At 40.0% G+C, this 19,764-nt stretch overlaps 1 protein-coding gene and 1 non-coding gene across 7 annotated transcripts in view; one reads left to right on the top strand and one right to left on the bottom strand.

The window, feature by feature from the left end:
• Positions 1-19,764, top strand: part of ATP2B1 (ATPase plasma membrane Ca2+ transporting 1) — a 133,388-nt gene that overhangs the window by 91,165 nt on the left and 22,459 nt on the right. For all 6 annotated transcript variants that reach the window (XM_061415718.1, XM_061415715.1, XM_061415720.1 and 3 more), the window contains exons 10-15: positions 521-763; positions 2,859-3,100; positions 5,641-5,878; positions 10,617-10,796; positions 11,445-11,532; positions 11,895-12,001. In XM_061415718.1, the coding sequence (XP_061271702.1) occupies positions 521-763; positions 2,859-3,100; positions 5,641-5,878; positions 10,617-10,796; positions 11,445-11,532; positions 11,895-12,001 (1,098 nt within the window). The remainder of the gene's footprint in view (positions 1-520; positions 764-2,858; positions 3,101-5,640; positions 5,879-10,616; positions 10,797-11,444; positions 11,533-11,894; positions 12,002-19,764) is intronic.
• LOC133249014 (small nucleolar RNA snR80) lies at positions 12,861-12,993 on the bottom strand. Its single transcript, XR_009736830.1, has one exon. It is a non-coding gene; the product is annotated as a small nucleolar RNA snR80 (small nucleolar RNA).

The raw sequence follows: 19,764 nt of genomic DNA, 5'->3' as shown, positions 1-19,764 counted from the left end.
TGCTGGTTTTGATATGTTACCTCAATCTGTCAGAGTCAAAAAGAGAAAAAAAAATTCAGGCAACTACATACCCACAAAATCTATATTTTAACTGATAAAAGCTACTTTTTTCTTATTGACTGATTCAAGAATCTCTTGTTTTCCACTTAACAAGGAGACTTAAACCTTACATGTAAATACAGTTACATGGCTGTGAGTACAAATTGTCATTGCTCTTAGAATTTGAGGATGCTTCCTAGAAGCTGTTGGAGGCATGTCAGCATGATTTGCTTTCATTTACTAGATTATGTTATGTAGTGGGAAACTTACTGAAGCCACAGAAAGCTAGTACTTTGTTTAGCTTATTTGAATAGGCCATTTATATTAAATTCTTCCAGTATTAAATCGGTGCTTTATACTATGTATCCAAGTAAAGTTGGGAGTTATAGTTCTGATTTTAAAGCAGTTTACAATCATTTTGATATAATGAGGTCATTGGTTTTATGTGTAGCTTAACTACCTCTTTTTTTTGTCACTGTAGAAAATGATGAAAGATAATAATTTAGTAAGGCATCTGGATGCTTGTGAAACCATGGGAAATGCTACAGCTATTTGTTCAGATAAGACAGGAACATTGACAATGAACCGAATGACAGTTGTTCAAGCTTACATAAATGAAAAACATTATAAAAAGATTCCTGACCCAGAAGCTATTCCACCAAATATTTTGTCCTATCTTGTAACAGGAATTTCTGTGAATTGTGCTTATACATCAAAAATATTGGTAAGGTTTCTTTAATGATTTATGTATGAAAACTAATTTTTCGATTTGTGATGATTTGACTTTATGTAGTTCTTAAGCCCTATCACTGTTATTCATAATTTGAAGAAATGAGTTGTGTTAAGTTTTTAAATAAGATCTGTTGATCAACGTATATATTATGTTTACTTGTATTTTTCTTCTATATTTTGAATTTTCTGTGTTTAGAAACTTTTGAGCTGCATAACCAGAATAAGTCCTCAATTTAAAATTTCTACTTCATTCACTTTGTGAAAGACTAGGCTATCTTACTGTAGAAAGTCAACTTTCAATTTCCTGGAGCGATTTTAACTTACTATGTGTCAAACATGCTTGCTATAGGCTCTTTTTGGTTTCTCAGTAGATCGTACCTATAAGGTGATTCTTAAACCTTTGGCACTAACTGAATAAAGTAACTCTAGACTTGTGGTACCTTAGTAACTCTAGACTTGTGGTACCTTAGAATAAAATATTTTTAACTTTGCACATTTAAAAAGTTTTATTTATAACATAAAGAATGAGATTGTTATGTGTTCTAGTGACTTATGGATGAAGACTGTAAATTAATATTGCTTGAATTGGATTATTGGACTGGAAAGTGACGAGATCTTGGTTTTACATCTAGCTCTGTCTTTTACTAGCTGAAAGCCTAAGCTTTACTTTCTTCAGTTGTTAAGTGAAGATGGTTTTATCTGCCCTTCATACGGTTGTGATGATTACAGAAGGAGGTATTTGCGGAGACACTCTGAAGGAAATAAAGGTTTTATATGTATTTAAGGCAACTATATTTTAATGACTGTACTTTTATTTTAAGCCATAATAAATGGTAAAGTAGATTTAATTTTGAACTATTTAATATAAACTTTTATGAAAACAAGAGAAAAGGAAGGGAACTAAAATTTATTAAGTCCTATATGTGTCAGGCTGCATGAGTCACAAGCCGGAATCAAGATTTCTGGGAGAACTATTAACAGCCTCAAATATGCAGATGATAGCACTGTAATGGCAGAAAGTGAAGAGGGACTAAAGAACCTCTTGATGAAGGTGAAAGAGGAGAGTGAAAAAGCTGGTTTAAAACTCAGTGTGCAAAACCAAGATACAGTATATGGTCCCATCACTTCGTGGCAAATAGAAAGGGAAAAAGTAGAAGCACTAACAGATTTTATTTTCTTGAACTCCAAAATCGCTGCAGATGGTGACTGCAGCCCTGAAATTAAAACACACTGGCTACTTGGAAGGAAAGTTGTGACAATCCTAGACAATGTATTAAAAAGTAGTGACATCACTTTGCTGATAAAGGTCCATATGGTCAGAGCTGTGGTTTTTCCAGTAGTCATGTATGGATGTGAAAGTTGGACTATAAATAAAGCTGAGCGCCAAAGAGTTGATGATTTTGAACTGTGATGTTAGAGAGGACTCTTAAGAGTCCCTTGGACTGCAAGCAGATCAAACGAGTCAATCCATCCTAAAGGAAATCAACTCTGAATATTCATAGAAAGGACTGATGCTAAAGCTGAATCTCCAGTATTTTGGCCACCTGATGTGAAGCGCCAACACTGGAAAAGACCTTGATGCTGGGAAAGATTGAAGGCAAAAGGAGAAGAGGATGAGATGGTTAGATAGCATCACCAACTCAATAGACATGCATTTGAGCAAAGTCTGGGAGAGAGTATAAAAGACAGGGGAGCCTGCAGTGCTATAGTCCATGGGATTGCAAAGAGTCAGACATGACTTAATGACTGAACAACAGCAGCATGTGTTAGGGACCAACTTTAAACTTTACATGTCTTACCTCATTTAATTCTTGGATGCTCCTATTGTCCTGATGTTGAAGCCAAAAACCATGGCAGTTGAGTTAACTTGCCAGAAATTCACATAGCTAATAATTGGCAGGGCTGAGAGTGGAATCCACATCATTTTTGCCCCAGACCTTCTTTCAGCCTTTCTTTTTCTATGTTCCTCTTTGAAATGCTGATACTAATAGAGGTTTCCTATATGATTTTGTTTAGAATGTCTCATTCTGTTTTGCATTCTAAATTAAACTGTATGGTACTAGCTTCTAAACCTTTTTCTCTTATAGCCACCAGAGAAAGAGGGTGGATTACCTCGTCATGTTGGTAATAAAACTGAATGTGCCTTGCTGGGATTTCTTTTGGATTTAAAGCGGGATTATCAGGATGTTAGAAATGAAATACCGGAAGAAGCACTGTACAAAGTCTACACCTTCAATTCTGTCAGAAAGTCCATGAGCACTGTCCTGAAAAATTCAGATGGAAGTTACCGAATATTCAGCAAGGGTGCATCTGAGATAATTCTGAAAAAGTAAGAGTAAAATGCTTAGATGAATAAATTGCTCACTGTGGTCGCTTTATGAAATACCTACTCTGTTGTTATTGTTGATACTTCCTTTTTGTGAACATCAGGCATTTTCTAGGACCTTAAGAGTTTATTAGTGTAATTAAATGGTATTGATCTTTTGTCCAGGATATTCTGCCATTCTCATACTCCAGCTTCTTTTATTTCTTAGTATTTTTCTACAGGGAAAATAAGCCCATTATATTCAGTCTGTATGGTTTAACAAAATGAACATTGATATTTGTTCTTAGGGATGTTGAGTCCATTGCTGTATAGGATCACAAAAAATAAAAGCCTCCTGGGAAGAAAACTTCATGGTCATGTCTTCTATACTGCATTGTAGATAGTGATGAATGAATTATATATTAGTTTTTAGAATAATAAAGCATTAAAACTTGATCTTGAGGCTCTTCCTTTTATATCAGAGTGAGGTTTTATCATACTTAATGCTACTGCATTTTTGTATTTAAATACCTGCTGTCATTTTGGATGGTAATCTTTTTTTTTTGTACTGTCCATATACAGACCAGTGACCCCAGTTTCGACATCACATGTTTAAATATAATTTTCCTAATGCTTATCTGTTACTACAAGCATTGAAATTATTTTGACCTTTTTTTTAATTCCAGTAGAAAACTTTTTTTAAAAATTGAGGCCAGTTCTGGAAAATTAGAACTCACTTGAAACTGCAATATTTAAAGTATTTCCATTTTAGTTTGCTTATAAATGGATTATAATCCAATGTTATAACGTGTTCGGCAGATTATAATCTCACGGATTAAGAGAAAAACACATAAATGTTAATGCAAAATATGACAGATGCACACAAAATGTTAAAGATGAGAGATCATACTATGAAGGGTGTAGCATTTAAGACAGGTTTTGGTATGAAGTAAGAACATGAAGGTGAAGGAGGCCACGTTGGAGGGAAGGAGGTGAGAATGTGCAGACCATATTGGGGGAATAGCTAATAGTCACACAGTTCAGCTGAGTGGTGGTGGGCTTTTGTGACACATAGGACTTCTTTCTTCCCTTTACATGTGCTTGGTTATCTGACTTCCCTCAGGTGTGAGATATCTTGTTTCTGGGGCTTGTTGGAAAGCAGGTAGATGGATGGAGGAGATTTTTGAATCAAAACCAGTCAGGTAGTGGCTCTGTTGCAACTCAGTAGCTTTGAGATCTTCCTTTAGCTTCCATTTTTACTTCACTGAAAAAAGAGGATAATGACTCCTAATTCTAAGACAGTGAGATAAAACAATGCATGCAAAACATCTCACATGGAGTATACTAAGTAGACAGTATTCTTCTCACAGTGAAATTTACACTTTGTTGTGGAGGCTCTTAAATTCTAGGCTCAGCAGTTAAAACAGTTAAGTAGGCCAGATAATGCGGCTGAAGAATTTTTTTCATCAGGTAGCAGAGGGAGCAAAACTGTGGAATTGATAATTCTTGCATCAGGGAATAAGGTGGGTTGGGAGGAGGGGAAAGGATGGGCTGGAGACTGATATCAATTCAAAGGCTATTACAGTAGCTTTAGCTCCAAGTAAGAGCAAGAAGAAGCAGGGGCAATAGGAAGGAGAGGAAATATTCAGAGGGCAAGTACATAGGACTTAGGAGCTAATACTATATAGATGACAAGGGGAAAGGAAGTATTCAAGTGAGTTTAGACTTCACATTGAAATTATTGGTAGTAATGTTGATATAAATTCAATGGTCAGTGAGGAGACGGCCTGTAGTCTCGCCTGCAGTCAGTTTAAAGTACTGGTACAACATCTGAGTGGACTCTTAGGATGGAAAACCAGTCAGAACAGAAGATGGGGATTTGGGAATCACTTTCCTAGAAGCAGGAAGCAGTGGCATCTCCAAGCAGGAAGAACAGGAGAGGCAATGTGAAAAACTCGATGTAGGGAAGTATATACCATGTAACTTTTATTTACTACATGTTAAAAGGTTGTAGTTCATTTCACTGAAACTAAAACTATTTCGGCATTATCTTTCATTCTAATAGAAGGCTTATTTTAACAGTAAGTTACTTTTCTCTTTCATGGTTAAAACAATGTAGGTGATAAAACAACATCTCAGGTAAGGGGTTGATTGAACGTGGCTTTTTACTTTAAAAGAAGGACATATTTGGCAGTTTTGTGTTACTTAAGACTAATATCTAAATCTGTACCAAAATGTACAGGTACGTAGTTTATTCTTCTCTGCCACTAGGGGTTTTTGCTGAAATTTTTAAAGCCCTGCATTTCCTAAAGAGAAGTTTTAAGAATATGTCGAGTAACTGATTCAATGAAGAATGATCAAATGAGAACCATAAAAAGAGAACTGTTTTGTAAAGGGGAGAGTGAAAAGTAAATATGGTTGAAGCCTGTAAAAACGCAACATACATAGTTCTCTGAATTCCAGATAATCAGATTACATGATTTCTAGCCCATCCAAGTCACTTAAATGGCATTAACTATTATCTTTGTTAATTATTGATGTTTGGATTCAACATTTCCTTATAGGTGTTTCAAAATCTTGAGTGCTAATGGTGAGGCAAAAGTATTCAGACCAAGGGACCGTGATGATATTGTAAAAACTGTGATTGAACCGATGGCATCAGAAGGCTTGAGAACCATATGTCTTGCATTCAGAGATTTCCCAGCAGGAGAACCAGAACCAGAGTGGGATAATGAAAATGATATTGTCACCGGCCTTACATGCATTGCTGTTGTGGGGATTGAAGATCCTGTGAGACCTGAGGTGGTGAAACGTTCTGTGTTCTGCATGTGCAGAAGGCACTAACTGTAACCGGTTTTCTAGTAAAATTCTTAGCCTTTGTGATTTTCTTTCCAGTGTGAATCCAAGATGAGTGAAATAATAGTACTTGGGATGCATGTGCTGCCTGTTTATGGTTTTTAATTCAGTAACTCCTCTTTGGGACCCTCCATGTTTATTTAGCACCATACCCAGTGCCTTGAACTGAGTATGTTTTCCCCAATGATACTTACATTAAATTATACAGTAAATACCATTAAGTTATCTGTGTTCGAGTTCTGTGGTCCAGCACTGCCAGTAGGACTTTCTGCGACCGTGGAATTGCTCTGTGTTGTTCCGTATCACAGCCACCAGCCACCTGTGACTCCTGAGCTTTTGAACTGTGGCTAGTTCAACTGAAAAACTGAATGAAAAAAAATTTTTTCAATTTAAGCATCTTGCTACCAGCTGGACAGTCCGTGGCTCTAGACTTTGCTTTTCTTCCTTAGTTTCTTTTTTTTAAAGTTTATTGAGCAATAGCTTTTTTTGTTATTGAGACTATACGAGGATACTGGAGACATAAAGGTTTTTGAGATCTGGTTCCTAGCCTCAAAGAAGTCACTGTCCTGGGTGGGAGTGGACAAATACATAGTTACAACCAGCATATTAGTACATAGGTACATGTGGAAAGCATGTTACATGAGTATAGAACATGAGCCCCCAACCTTTTAAAGTAACAACATGTTTAATGCCTTCTTACCGGGTGCCAGCTATTGTGCTTAGTGCTTAATGTGTATTATTTTACTTAATATTCACCTCTGAGCTCTAAGTATTGTTACTTACAGAAAGATGAAGAAAAAAATTGAAATTTATAGAAGTTAGCTGTAAACCATAGAGCTAGTATGTTCAAACCCAGCTCTCCTTAAGACATGTGTGCTCAAAAAACCACTGTGCTATATTAACCCTGAGAGGTGTCAAGTCACTGACTTCCCAGAGATTACCTGATGTGAGTCTTACAGGATGGAGAGGTATTAGCTATACCGAGAGAGAGAGAGGAAAGCACATTTGAGCAAAGAAGCAACATGAATAAAAAGCACAAAGGCAAAAATAGCTTTTGTTCAGTGACTATCATCAACTAAGTGCTTCGACACCCAATATGTAGTACCAGGCACTCATCTAGGAACTGGAAATACTGTAGGAAACACAATAATTATGAAACTTATGCTCTAGAGAGGTAACACAACAGATAAAATGATAGGTACTCAGTGTGCCAAGGGAAAACACATTCTGTAAGGAATAAGACTTGGTCCCTGCCATCATAGGCCTTCTAATCTAGTTGGCACGGGGTATGAGGGGGCATCGACTATGACTAGTACAAGTGAAATAAGGGCCATAAAGGATGTGCACAGAGTGATACAGATAAGAGACCCCATGTTAAAGACTTCTGAGGATTTAACATTTAAGTTGAGCTCTGATGGCTAGAAGTGAGCCAACCATGTTAAGTAGCTGCAAGAACAGTATTCCAGGAAAAGGGGACAAAAAATACAGGAGGCTTAAGGCAAGAAAAAAGATAGCACTAAGTCATGTCCGACTCTTGCGATACCATGAACTGGAGCCTGCCAGGTTCCTATGTCCATGGGATTCTCCAGGCAAGAAGACTGGAGTGGGTTGCCATTTCCTTCTCCAGAGGAACTTCCTGACCCAGATATTGAACCCAGGTCTCCCACATTGCAGGCAGATGCTTTGCCGACTGAGCTATGCAGGAAGTATTTAGTTTTTTGATGATAGAAAGGAGGGCAGTGTGGCTGTAAGCCTGAACAAGAAAGGGCAGACGAGATTATCTTTGGCCTTACCAGGCAGTAAGGGCTCTGAATTTTATTCTGAAATGCTGTGGGAAGTCATTGAAGAAATTCAGGCTGGGAAGTGACATGATTCATGTTAAAAATTGTACATGGAGTACTCTGTAAGAAACAGAGAAGTCGACACAGTGAACCTAATGAGATGGTTGCAGTGATCTCAAACAAGAGATGATAATGGCATAGTACTTCAGTTGTACCAGGGAAGTTGGAAGGAAAAGTTTGATTTCAAAGGAAATGGAGGTAGAACCACTAGATATTCGTATGTTGGATTTGGATATATCTACGTGACATTGTGGAGGTGTCTGAAAGAGCCAGTTATATGTCAAGTAGGCATTTGGAACTAGAAGCCTGAAGGTGACGTAGGCAAGAGAATGTCTTGAGGAAGATGTGTAGCTAGAGACTTAGGACAGAGCTCTCTCTTAGTAACTCTTCTAGAGGAGTAGGAATCACTCTTCAGCTTGCATAACTGAGTGGCTGGTAGATGGTATTACCAATGTAATAAAAGACAAAGCTGCCTATTTAGAGATCAAGGTAAATTCATTTTGGAGTTGTAGAGTTTCAGGTGCTTGTGAGACATCCAGATAAATCATGTTTGCCAACCTTTGGTCAAAGGAAAACCATTCAAAGTTTTATACATTGATTTATGGCTTAAATCTTATCTAAATAGAATGTTAAATCAGGATTCCTTCAACTTTTGTCCTTTGGAAGATGTATTGCTCATTTTGTGTTCTTCGTACTGAGGTTGATAGGTTTATTTTTTTTTAACATGGAAGTGGCAATTCATTTCTTCAGTATCTCAAAACGAGATGAGTGCTTTCAATGAAGTGAGACAGTGTAATAGGAGGTAGCTTTCCAGAGTGCGTCTCCTGGACCGTACAGTCCTCATGTAGAGAACCTTGATTAATTAGATACCTGGACTACATCCAGCTTTATTGCATATGCATAGATGCTTTAAAAAGATATTTGGCTTCTCTTCAGTTTCTCTGTAAAATTGGAGGTAACTTCTGAGTTTTAAGTGGATGTATTTGGTGATCAGTGGCCTATTAATAATTTAGTTTGCTCTCTTAAATACCATTTGCCACATAGCTTTAACCAAGACCAGTTGTCACTTCCTTAGCCTGCTTTCCTCATTTCTGTTACCTGCATGGCCCTCTGGGTATTTGCATTTGTAACCTCTGTTCTGAAAGGATCGTCATGGGTTTTCTGGTTAGAGAAGAACAGAAGAGGATTTTCTAGGCAAAGGGAACTACAGAAGCAGAGACCCCAAAATTATAGATAAAGTGTATAATAGAAAAAAATTTAGATCTTGGAAGCTATTTTTTTTTTCTAATTCTTTTCTGAAACACAATCATGATCCTTAAGACTTTTAATGATAATTCCTAAATATTCATTATTTTTAAAATTTCCTAAATTGTAACACAAATGTGTATTCAAATCAGAATCACTGAGTGCACACATTAAATCTATTGCCATGCCCCTCAAAGTCTTAATCTAGAGCTCTATAGGTTTCCTCTCTTTTCCATTCTTACAGATTATCTGTCAAAGAACAAATAGTTTTATTTTCTTCTAATCAGCAAATACACTGTCATATTTTTGCAGATTATTTGTAGAAAGACGTGTGTCCTGGGGAGTTTTCTACGTTCCAGATTTTGCTGAGTGCTTTCCTTCTATTTCCTGTAAACTGGTAGTTAGATCTAGAGTAGGGTTTCCAGATAAAATATAGTACACCCAACTAAATTTTCAATTTTATCTAAACAATTTTTTTTTTTAATGTAGGAGTGTCCAGTAGTACAGTATTTGGTCATCTTGTATTTTTTTTTAATTGAAATGTATCCAATTTACAATACTGTGTTAGTTTCAGGTGTACAGCCAAGTGATTCAGTTATACATTTTTTTATTTTTTTCCATTATAGGTTGTTACAAGATATTGAATATAGTTCCCTGTGCTATACAGTAAATCCTTGTTTATCTACTAGGAAACTATTCTGAAGCTCAAGTGTGACACTCTATTATACTGAGAACTTTGTGGTTTATAGTATAACAGTTGAGTAATCGTCATGTATTTTTAAGAAAGTGTATTAGAAAAAGAACGCTATTGTCAGGTATATCAGACGTTTTAAAGGGGAAACAAACATAAACACAGGGATGCCAATTAAAAAAAAAAATGCTATTGCAATAGCTTGGGCAACAAGCATGGTGACGGGCAGTGCAGGGAAGGTTTGAGGTCCAATCTGCAGGATTCTTTGGCCCTTAAGGATGTAGAGGGTAAGGGAGATGGCGGAGGTCAGATCAGCGTTAGGTTTCTATTAGATAGAAAGCATACTTTTCCTTTTGGACACCTACATTCTGATGTCTGCTTTTCTGGTATGACTAAGAATCCAACTCTCACAATAAGCTGGGAAAAAACATGTAGCTCTGAAAGTAATTAGCACATAGATGGTGGTTGGAGGTTCTAGAATAGGAGAGGTGATGACCCTTAAAAAATAAGGAGTTGGGTGGAAAGTGAGTCTCTCTTTACCCCAAGAACACCAACAGTATATGCTGGTGTCTGGGCAGTAGAACCCGAAAAGTAGAGAGCCAACCAGGAAAGAATTGCTTATTGGTTGCCAGGGGGAAAGGCGCTGGGAAAGGCCTTTGACAAATGAATAATGCAGGCAAGTTAAGTAAATGATAACTGAAAGTGAAACCTAAACTAGGACTGTGGAAAAGGAAAGAAGAGGTTATTGGGCATACTGCAAGAAATACTTAATATCTTGAGACGAAATGAAGGTTGTCATTTGTGGGACTGTGAGGCAATCTATATTTGTTCAGTGGGATTTTTTTTTCCCCATCCTGGAAATACTCTAATTTTCTTTCATGATATGAATTTTTTCCACATTAACCAGGTGCCAGATGCAATAAAGAAATGTCAGAGGGCTGGAATTACTGTGCGGATGGTCACTGGTGATAATATTAATACTGCTCGGGCTATTGCCACCAAATGTGGTATTTTACATCCTGGGGAAGATTTTCTTTGCCTAGAAGGTAAAGATTTCAACAGGAGGATACGAAATGAAAAAGGAGAGGTAAGGGTGTTTTACTTTTTAAGCTGCTATATTTTTAGTATATTAGGAAATTCATTCAACAAATACACTTTGAGTATTCACTGCGTGTTAGGCATCACACCTGGAAAGGCGCAGCCCTCACCCCAAGAAGCAAAACATTATAGGAAATAGAGGGAACAAGTGATAAAGAAATTTGCCTTGAAGGGAGTGAGCCGTTCTTTTTTTCAGTCCGGGCCCAAGAAATACAGTCTGTGTAAGCCAGTAAGGGGAGATGATTTTGGACAGGTTGCTATGGAACATATTTTAGGAGGCCCCAAACTCTGCACTACTTATGCTAAGGAGTTTTCATGTTCATAGGCAGTGGGGAGATGGTTAAAATTTGATTTTGTAATGATATGTATAACATTGTTCTCAAACTTGAGTCTGCATCAGAGTGACCTAGAGAGCTTTGTGTAATACATGGATTACTAGGCCCCACCTCACAGTATCTTTATCAGCTAAGCCTTGAATCTTGCTCAGCAATTTCCGTTTCTAACAAGTTCCCAGGAGTTGCTGATACTGCTGGTCTGGTAACCACCCTTTGAGAACCACTGATACAAATGCTAGATAGCTAATTTGGAATTAGAAAACTAGGCTTGGGCATGTTTTAACTTTGACGAAAATTTATAGATTGAGCAAGAGCGGATAGACAAGATTTGGCCAAAGCTTCGAGTGCTTGCAAGATCATCTCCTACTGACAAACATACACTGGTTAAAGGTGAGTAGGTTTTGCAATTTTCCCACAATTTCTTGATACAGAAATGCGTTGTTTCCTGAAATAGTAACAGATACTAAATATTAGATTGAATCATGGATATCATCTTTGCCAATAAAACCTGAATACATTTCCTGTTGATACCTTAGGTGGATTGTGTTTATTCTCAGTGAGTAAAATAGGATATAATTGCTAATACAACAGTTTCTGGAGTTGTTCCTTGCCCAACATCTCAGCAGTTTCCATTTCTCTATGCTTAATTATTTATTTTGAACTTTGAATCTATAAAACTGGCCAGCCAAGGTATACCCTACAGAATCACTATTAAACAAATTGTTTTTACAGCACAAATACTTTTATTCCAGGTATAATTGACAGCACTGTTTCCGAACACCGCCAGGTGGTAGCTGTCACTGGTGATGGTACAAATGATGGCCCGGCATTAAAGAAAGCTGATGTTGGATTTGCAATGGTAGGCACTCACCTAATTCAAATACTCAGATGTAATTTACTGGCTGGGTTTTCTGTTTGTTTGGTTTCTTTGTTACTAAATTGCTGTTGATTTTAAACACTGTCCCTCTACTCTTGAGGGACAATATGTAAGCCAAAATTGGTTTATAACTCTAATTAGTTATATAATACCTTTTTTTGATGCTAGAAGAAGACTTCTTTTGAACAGTTATAATAAGATCATACATTTACGTTGTAAATGTGCTTTACTCTGTAAAGCACATAAGTGTCTATATCTCATCTGAACCTTATAGTGGTCCTGTTAAATAGGGGACAGGCTTAGGACAGTTAAGCGTATTTAAATTAAGAATAAAATTAGAAATCTTGCACTCAACTGAAAATGGCTTGAGCAACTTTTAAGAATAATCATTTAATATATAATAGATCTAATCTTGTTTGATTGAAAACAATCTGCTTCACCCTACCCAAGTTCTCAATTTATATTTGATCATTTAAAAAGTGCAAGGAAATTTCAGCCTTTCATTATTGTCTTTATACTGTAGCCATAGTACTGATGAAGTGTTTACTATAAAATAGATATCATGAAATACACATGCTACATAAATGTTTAATGATTAAAATCAGACTGTTGAATCTTTGAATCCCATCCTAATGTTTCAGTGTTGGAATGAATCTTTGTACTTACCATGACATAGAAAATTTAAGTATTTAATTTGAATTTGATTTATTTAACTTTTGGAATATACAAGTCCGTAATCACAGTTCTCAAATACAAAAATACAAAACTGAATTTTTCCCCCTAAATTTGCAGCACACACATTTATTGCAAAAAAATATATTCTGGATGATGTGAGGATGTTATTTATCACACTTAATATGAACATTCATAGTCATTGTAGAACTAGAAATATTAATGTGTGTTATGGGATGCTAACCCTGTCTGGGAGAATTTGTGATAGAAGGTATGTGCTTCTAGAGTATAATCAGGCTTTGAATTCTGAAATACAGTCAGGCCCCAGGTGTTTCAGATAAGAGAATATTTATGTGTACCAGTGTTTGTTTGCATAATTTATCCCCCTGATGTTTCGCTGCTAAAATAGGGGTTTAGCAAAACCATCACCATGGTGGCTGCCTTTCAGCAGAAGTTAGGGAGATGGAAGAAGGAAATGATACGGGTAAAGTACCCTCAACCAGTAGCTGTGAACCCAGAGTTTCCCACCCTGCCTTGTCCCAAACTCATTATGGTAAGCAGTACGTTGGTGTGAACCTCTGAAGAGTGGAGAAAAGTAGCTAAGAGGATAAGGAATATTTCAGGGCCATTGCTTTGCCTGTAAGCAAAACAGGTTCACTTTGGAAACACAGAATCATTGCTCTTGAGCATTTAGCAGGATCCTTACTTCTGCTCTCATCTGGACAGCTGACCAGGAATGTATTTATGTACAATGCATTTTAAAATTTAAAAACAAAGAAACTTTCTTCCTAAAACTTAAGTGTTTAAGGCAGATGCTAAGGGCTTTAAATAAAGGCAGGTAAATATAGTATTTCAAACAAAAGCACAATACAGCCACTAGTCTTATTTGATTTTTAAGCTGTGAAAGTTTTAAGCCCATTTTACCACCTGTTTTTTTAAAGGTAGCATGTCAAAAAAAAAGTCTAAATTTATTTTAGATTTTTTTTTTGTACGGAGAAAGAGTAAGTACTTAGTGGCTTGGGCTTGAAAACATTCTTGCTCAAGCTTGAATTTACTTTGTGTATTTGTTCACTTTTTCAATTTCATATTTTAAAACTGACAAAATTATTTATCTTGGGATTTTATTAGAGACCCATGGAAAATTGCTATCGATTAGATCTTTCTAAACCTGTCTCTTATATTTCAGACAAATAGTATTTTAAAACACTCTATTCTCTTTCTCTCCTTTTTTCTCTCTTTCCCTTTTTCTCTCTCTCTTTCTCTGTGTCTGTGTCTATGTATGTTTAGCAAATTCAACATTAAAATTTACAACAATAAAATAAAGGGGCTCTAACGTGAATACATTATTAGCTTGCAAAGAGACCTGACATTTTCCCCTAGTTAGCCACTCCTTTTAGAATTCCTTTAGATGGCAAGTCTCCATGCTGTGTTTAAAATATGATTATATCATTTGTAAAAGTATATTGCATTGTTCTTATCGAGGGGCTTCCCAGGTGGCACTAGTGGTAAAGAACCCACCAGCCAATGCAGGAGACAACGGGTTTGATCCCTAGGTTGAGACCATCCCCTGGAGGAGGGCATGGCAACCCACTCCAGTATTCTTGCCTGGAAAATCCCTTGGACAGAGGAGCCTGATGGGCTATAGTCCTTGGGGACACAAAGAGTCAGACACAACTAAAGCAACTTAGCATCCATGCATTCTTACCAAAATTCAGTTAACCACACATCTACAGATATTTCTGTCGTCGAAGCGTGAATGCCATTGTCAGGCAAGTGTATGCTCCTCGGTTCTGTCTCGTCACAACAAAGATTTGGGGTGACAGATATTAAAGCCCCCCTCAGCGTGTCGCAGCTCTCAGACCTTAGACAGACCATGTTATAGCTCTTAGGTATTGAACAGACTGTGTTATAGCTCTTAGACAAATCAGTGTTACAGCTCAGTGTTACAGCTCTCTTTTATTTAGATAATAGCAGGAAAATCCATCTTCGAGGCATGAGGGCATGTCAAGCCAAAGATGCGAAGAGAAGAGCACCCCAGCGCGTGGGAAAGAGAGAGAGCGAGCCCTTCGGCTCCTCTTTTTATATGTTTTTCCCTCCCCCTGGGCCAGCCCTATGCAAATTGGGCCAGCCAGGAGTGCTGTTTGTTCTACCTGAAGTCCTCACCCCAGTCCTCAGACTTCCTTTGACCTTCCTTTTTTCTATTTTTGGGGGCTTTTCCCTTTCTTGTCTTTTAGCCACCGCCATTTTGGACTTCTGTTTTCTATTCTAACTACTTAACAGTCTCCCCTCAAGAGATGGGAGGCCCAATTCTTTGGGAATAGGGGCATCAAGGTCTTTCTGGCTACTTCCTGCTGAACTGGGATGGCGAGGAGTATTGGGCCTGCCCCTCTTGCTAGTCTTAGGCCTCAGAGTCCTTATAGCAGGGTCCATCTAAGGGTGAGGGATATTTTCCATGGTCGGCCGTAGTTTTATATCTTTGTTGAACTGGCACTGCATGTTGTAGCTTGTTGACCTGGTGGCAGAGGCTTAGCGTCTGTGGTCTTAAAATTGGAGACTACTGCATACCCGGCTCTTCTTTTTCCATCCAAGACAAAGCTGCTTCCATCAGTGTACCAGATTTCCTCAGGATTGGTCAGAGGATCTTCTGACAATCCCTCTCGGGGTTTTGTCCAGTGGTCCAAGGTTTCTAGACAAGAGTGAAAGGGGAGAGAGCCCTCGGGGGTAAGCAGGAGGGTGGCTGGGTTAAGAACCTCACAAGGGGATATAGTGAGGCCTGGATTTTCCATCAGCATTACCTGATATCTGAGGATTCTTTGATCAGACATCCATAAATGGCCTCTCCCATTAGGAGTTGTTTTACTTGGTGGCTGGTAAAAATAGTTAGTTTGCCCCCAAAGGAGAATTTTAAAGCATCTTCTATCATGATTGCAATAGCTGCAAGATTTCAAAGGCAGGGGGGCCAGCCTCGGGCGGTTGGATCAAGCCTTTTGGATAAGTAAGCTGCAGGCTGGGGCTCAGATCCCAACCTTTGAGTTAACATTCCCAAGGCTGCTCCCTCTCTTTCACGGACATAAAGTTGGAATGCTTTTTCTGAGTCTGGCAACCTCAAGGCAGGTGCCTGAGTTAAGGCCTGCCTTCTTTTGAGGAGTTCCCCACATCAGTGGGATTGAATCATCTCGTCCCTTTAAGCTTTCATATAAGGGCTGGGCAATTAGACCGTAGTTGGGTATCCAGATTCTACAATACTCAGTTAGCTCCAGGAAAGCTCGCAATTGTTTTCGAGTCGTGGGGGAGGGCAACTGGAGGATTCCTTGTACCCGATCAGAGGACAGCCTCCTAGACCCGTGTGTAATCTGAACTCCCAGGTAAGTGACTTTTGTCTCAACCATCTCTGCCTTAGCACGGGAGACTTTATATCCCCTTTCTGCCAAAAAGTTTAGAACCTGAATTGCATGTTGTTGGGCACTTTCTCATCTGGAGAGCAGATTAGTAGGTCATCTACGTATTGTAATATTTTCCCATTAGGTCCCAGGTCCAGATCTAGGAGATCCCGGCTAAGGGCCTGTCCAAACAGGTGGGGGCTATCTCTAAACCCCTGAGGTAATACTGCCCAAGTCATCTGTTGGTGTTTTTCTCCTGGGGCCTCCCACTCAAAGGCAAAAAGATATCGGGATTCTTTAGCCAGTGGTATGCAAAAAAATGCATCTTTGAGATCCAAGACTATAAACCACTTGGCCCTGGGTGGGATTTCTCCCAAGATTACATAGGGATTGGGTACTGTGGAATGGAGGCGGGGACTACAGCTTCATTTATGATCCGGAGATCTTGAACCATTCACCAGGTCCCGTCCTTTTTCTTTACTGAGAGGATTGGGGTGTTACATGGTGAACTGTGGGGACCAATAGCCCACAAGCAAGGAATTTACTTATTAAAGTAAATTAATAGTAGTCCCTCCCGAGCCTCTCTTCTGAGGGGATACTGTTTCTGGTTAGGAAACCGAGTGGGATCTCGGAGGACAATGATGACCGCTTCAGCTTGGTGGGCTCGTCCAGGAATCCCCTGATCCCACCCCTGGGGGTTAATTTTGTCTTCGCCTAGTTTTTGGTCCTTCTCTATTGAAGAAGGTGTAATGGGTTCTTCAGTAGTAACCAGGAGCTATAGTGCTGTAAGTGCTGAAAAGCTTCCCATCACAAGGGTGGTCCCCAGGTTAGTGAGTATGAAAGTGAAAGTGAAGTCGCTCAGTCGTGTGACTCTTTGCGATCCCATGGACTGTAGCCTACCAGGCTCCTCTGTCCATGGGATTTTCCAGGCAATAGTACTGGAGTGGATTGCCATTTCCTTCAGCAGGAGATCTTCCCAAACCAGGGATTGAACCCCAGTCTCCCGCATTGTAGACAGACACTTTACCATCTGAGCCACCAGGGCAGTATGTCTTCCCATTAAAGGAGTAAGAAACTGGTGGGAAAATATTTGTCCATCCCAGCAACGAAGAAGTGCTGGGGTGAATCTTTTAGTACTTGCCTTTCCTGTAACACCCAGAATGGTACAGGTTTGGGAGGAGAAGGCTCCGGAGTAGGAGATCAAGACAGAGTAGGTAGCCCCTGTGTTAACCAAGAAATTCTCGGACCTGCCTGCCATATCCAGTTGCACTCTTGGCTCCATCCCCGTGATGGTTATCTGTGACAGGCGGGCTGGCTGGAGCGGGCCACTTCAGTCCTTTTGAACCATCGTGAGGGTAGGCTTGGCGCTTGACCTTGAGGCTCTCGGGTCCCTTGGGCAGAGTGCTGCCCAATGTCCCAGTTGATGGCATTTGTGGCAAGCTGTTCTAGGAGACTTGTCACGGTTCGGACACTCTTTGGCCCAATGCCCCGCCTGTCTACAGATTAGGCATTTGCCTCGTGCCTTGTCCTTCAAGGACTCAGGTGTGCCGTAGGGCTTCTCTGGAGGGCAGCCAGCATCTGGGCATGCCTTGTGTCTTTGCTTCTCTCCCTCTCCTGGGCTTTGGCCTCCTTTTCCTGTTCTCTGTTATAAAAGGTATTGGTGGCTGTCTGGACCATCTCATCTAAAGAGGCAACAGGGTCTTGCTGCTGTAGCTGTTGTAACATAATTCTGATATCTGATGCACACTGGGACAGGAATTTGTCCTTTAAAATCACCTGTCCCTCGTAAGAGTCTTAAGTCCAGATTGGTAAACTTTTGGAGGGCCTCTTCTAGTCTCTCCAGAAAGGGAATGGGGTTCTCATTGGGCTCCTGAGTTATTGCTGAGACCCGGGCATAGCTGATTACTTTTGTTGGACTGCTTTCAGTCCTGTCTTCACACAGATTAGAAAATGATCCCTTTCCCAAATGTGCTCAGTGTCATTGTAACTCCAGTTAGGATCAGAGGAGGGGACTGCAGTTTCTCCTACTGGGTATTTATCGCTTGACTTCAGAAGCCCCGTTGCATACCTTCCTTTAAGACCCTGGGATGCTCAGGGTCAGATAAAGTTTGACTAAATATGACCATGATGTCCTTCCACGTCAAGTCAAAGGCCAAGGTAATGTGTTGGAATGTATCTATATATTTGCCTGGGTCATCTGTATAGCTTCCCAGGTCTTGTTTGATTTGTCTTAGTTCTAAGAGGGAAAAGGGCTTATGGACCCGAGTTGGTCCAAATTCTCCTCCATTTTCAACTAAGGGACATACTTGAGCTGGCTTTTGTGGAGGGGGTGCTCCCGGATATGGGGGCACGTTTGGATACAAGGAAGGAGCACCAGACAACTCGGGAGCTGTGGGAGCTGAGCCTTCATGGGCGGGTGGCAGGGGGCGGTGCGGGTTGGTTCCTTTTCTTGGTAGCCTGTGCCTAACACCATTTGCCTAGTGGGCTCACTTTTAGGGCATACAACAATTCTATACTTAAGACAGAGTTCCTTCATATCTCTCTTTTTTTTTTTTTTTGACGTTCATATTTCTTAATCGGGAGAAGATTTGGACATAGGGGATCTCTGTCCATTTTCCTTGTCTTTTGCAGAATAATTCTAGCTGCAGGATGGTATTGTAATTTAAACTCCCATCCTCAGGCCAGTGTTCCTCATCCCCCAGTGGATACTGTGGCCATGCAGTGGCACGAAAGAATTTTAAGCGACTCCTACTCAGAGTTAGAGGATTGAACAGCTTCTCTTTATCAAGGATGCATCTCAAGGGCATCTGCCGGGAAGTGGATTGGTTATTTCCCATCTGAAAGACAGTCATGACAGGGAGGAAAAGGAAAAGAAAAAACTAATAGTCCTCCTTCAATTTCCGTAGGTGGACTTCCTTAGGGGTGAGTCTTTCTGAAGCTTATCCTACCCAGTACTGTTGGAACCCGAGAGCCAAATGTTCCCAGGTCAGGGTGCAGATCCCCAGGCAGGCTGAGGCATGACAGCCTCCTAGAGATCGAATCCCTGGGCAGGTCGAGGCATGATGGCCTCCTGAGAATTAGGTCCCTGAGCAGGTCAAGGCGTGACGACCTCCTGGGATCCCTGGGACTGGCAGATCCCCGAGCAGGTTTCGAGGACCAGATCCCTAGGCAGGTCAAGGCAGGTTGACCTCCTGGGACCCCCGGACTGGAGTTGGGCATCCCCAAAATCTCCAGCGTGACCAGTGCTGAGTAGGATTAAGGGGTTGGATATTATATAGTATTTCCCTCCCAAGGCCAGCTATTTTCTGGTTGTCCCTCCAGAAGATTGTAGAGGCAACATTGTGGGCCCGGATGGGGCTGAGGAAAGGAGCGTGAAACAGGAGGGAAGGGGGCAGAGCACAACCTTTGAAAGAATGACATAGCACAAAGGCATAATGTAAACCAATTAAAATCAGTTGGGTCCAACATGACAAGTTAAATTCAGTTCAGTTCAGTAGCTCATTCGTGTCCGACCCTTTGCGACCCCATGAATCACAGCACACCAGGTCTCCCTGTCCATAACCAATTCCCAGAGTTCACTCAAACTCAGGTCTATCGAGTCGGTGATGCCATCCAGCCATCTCATCCTGTCGTCCCCTTCTCCTGTCCCCAATCCCTCCCAGCATCAGAGTCTTTTCCAATGAGTCAACTCTT

Source organism: Bos javanicus, chromosome 5, assembly GCF_032452875.1.
Source record: "Bos javanicus breed banteng chromosome 5, ARS-OSU_banteng_1.0, whole genome shotgun sequence".
NCBI classification, from domain to species: Eukaryota; Metazoa; Chordata; class Mammalia; order Artiodactyla; family Bovidae; genus Bos; species Bos javanicus.
Note: the sequence above shows the minus strand (reverse complement) of the source record. Positions and strands in the feature narration are given on the sequence as shown.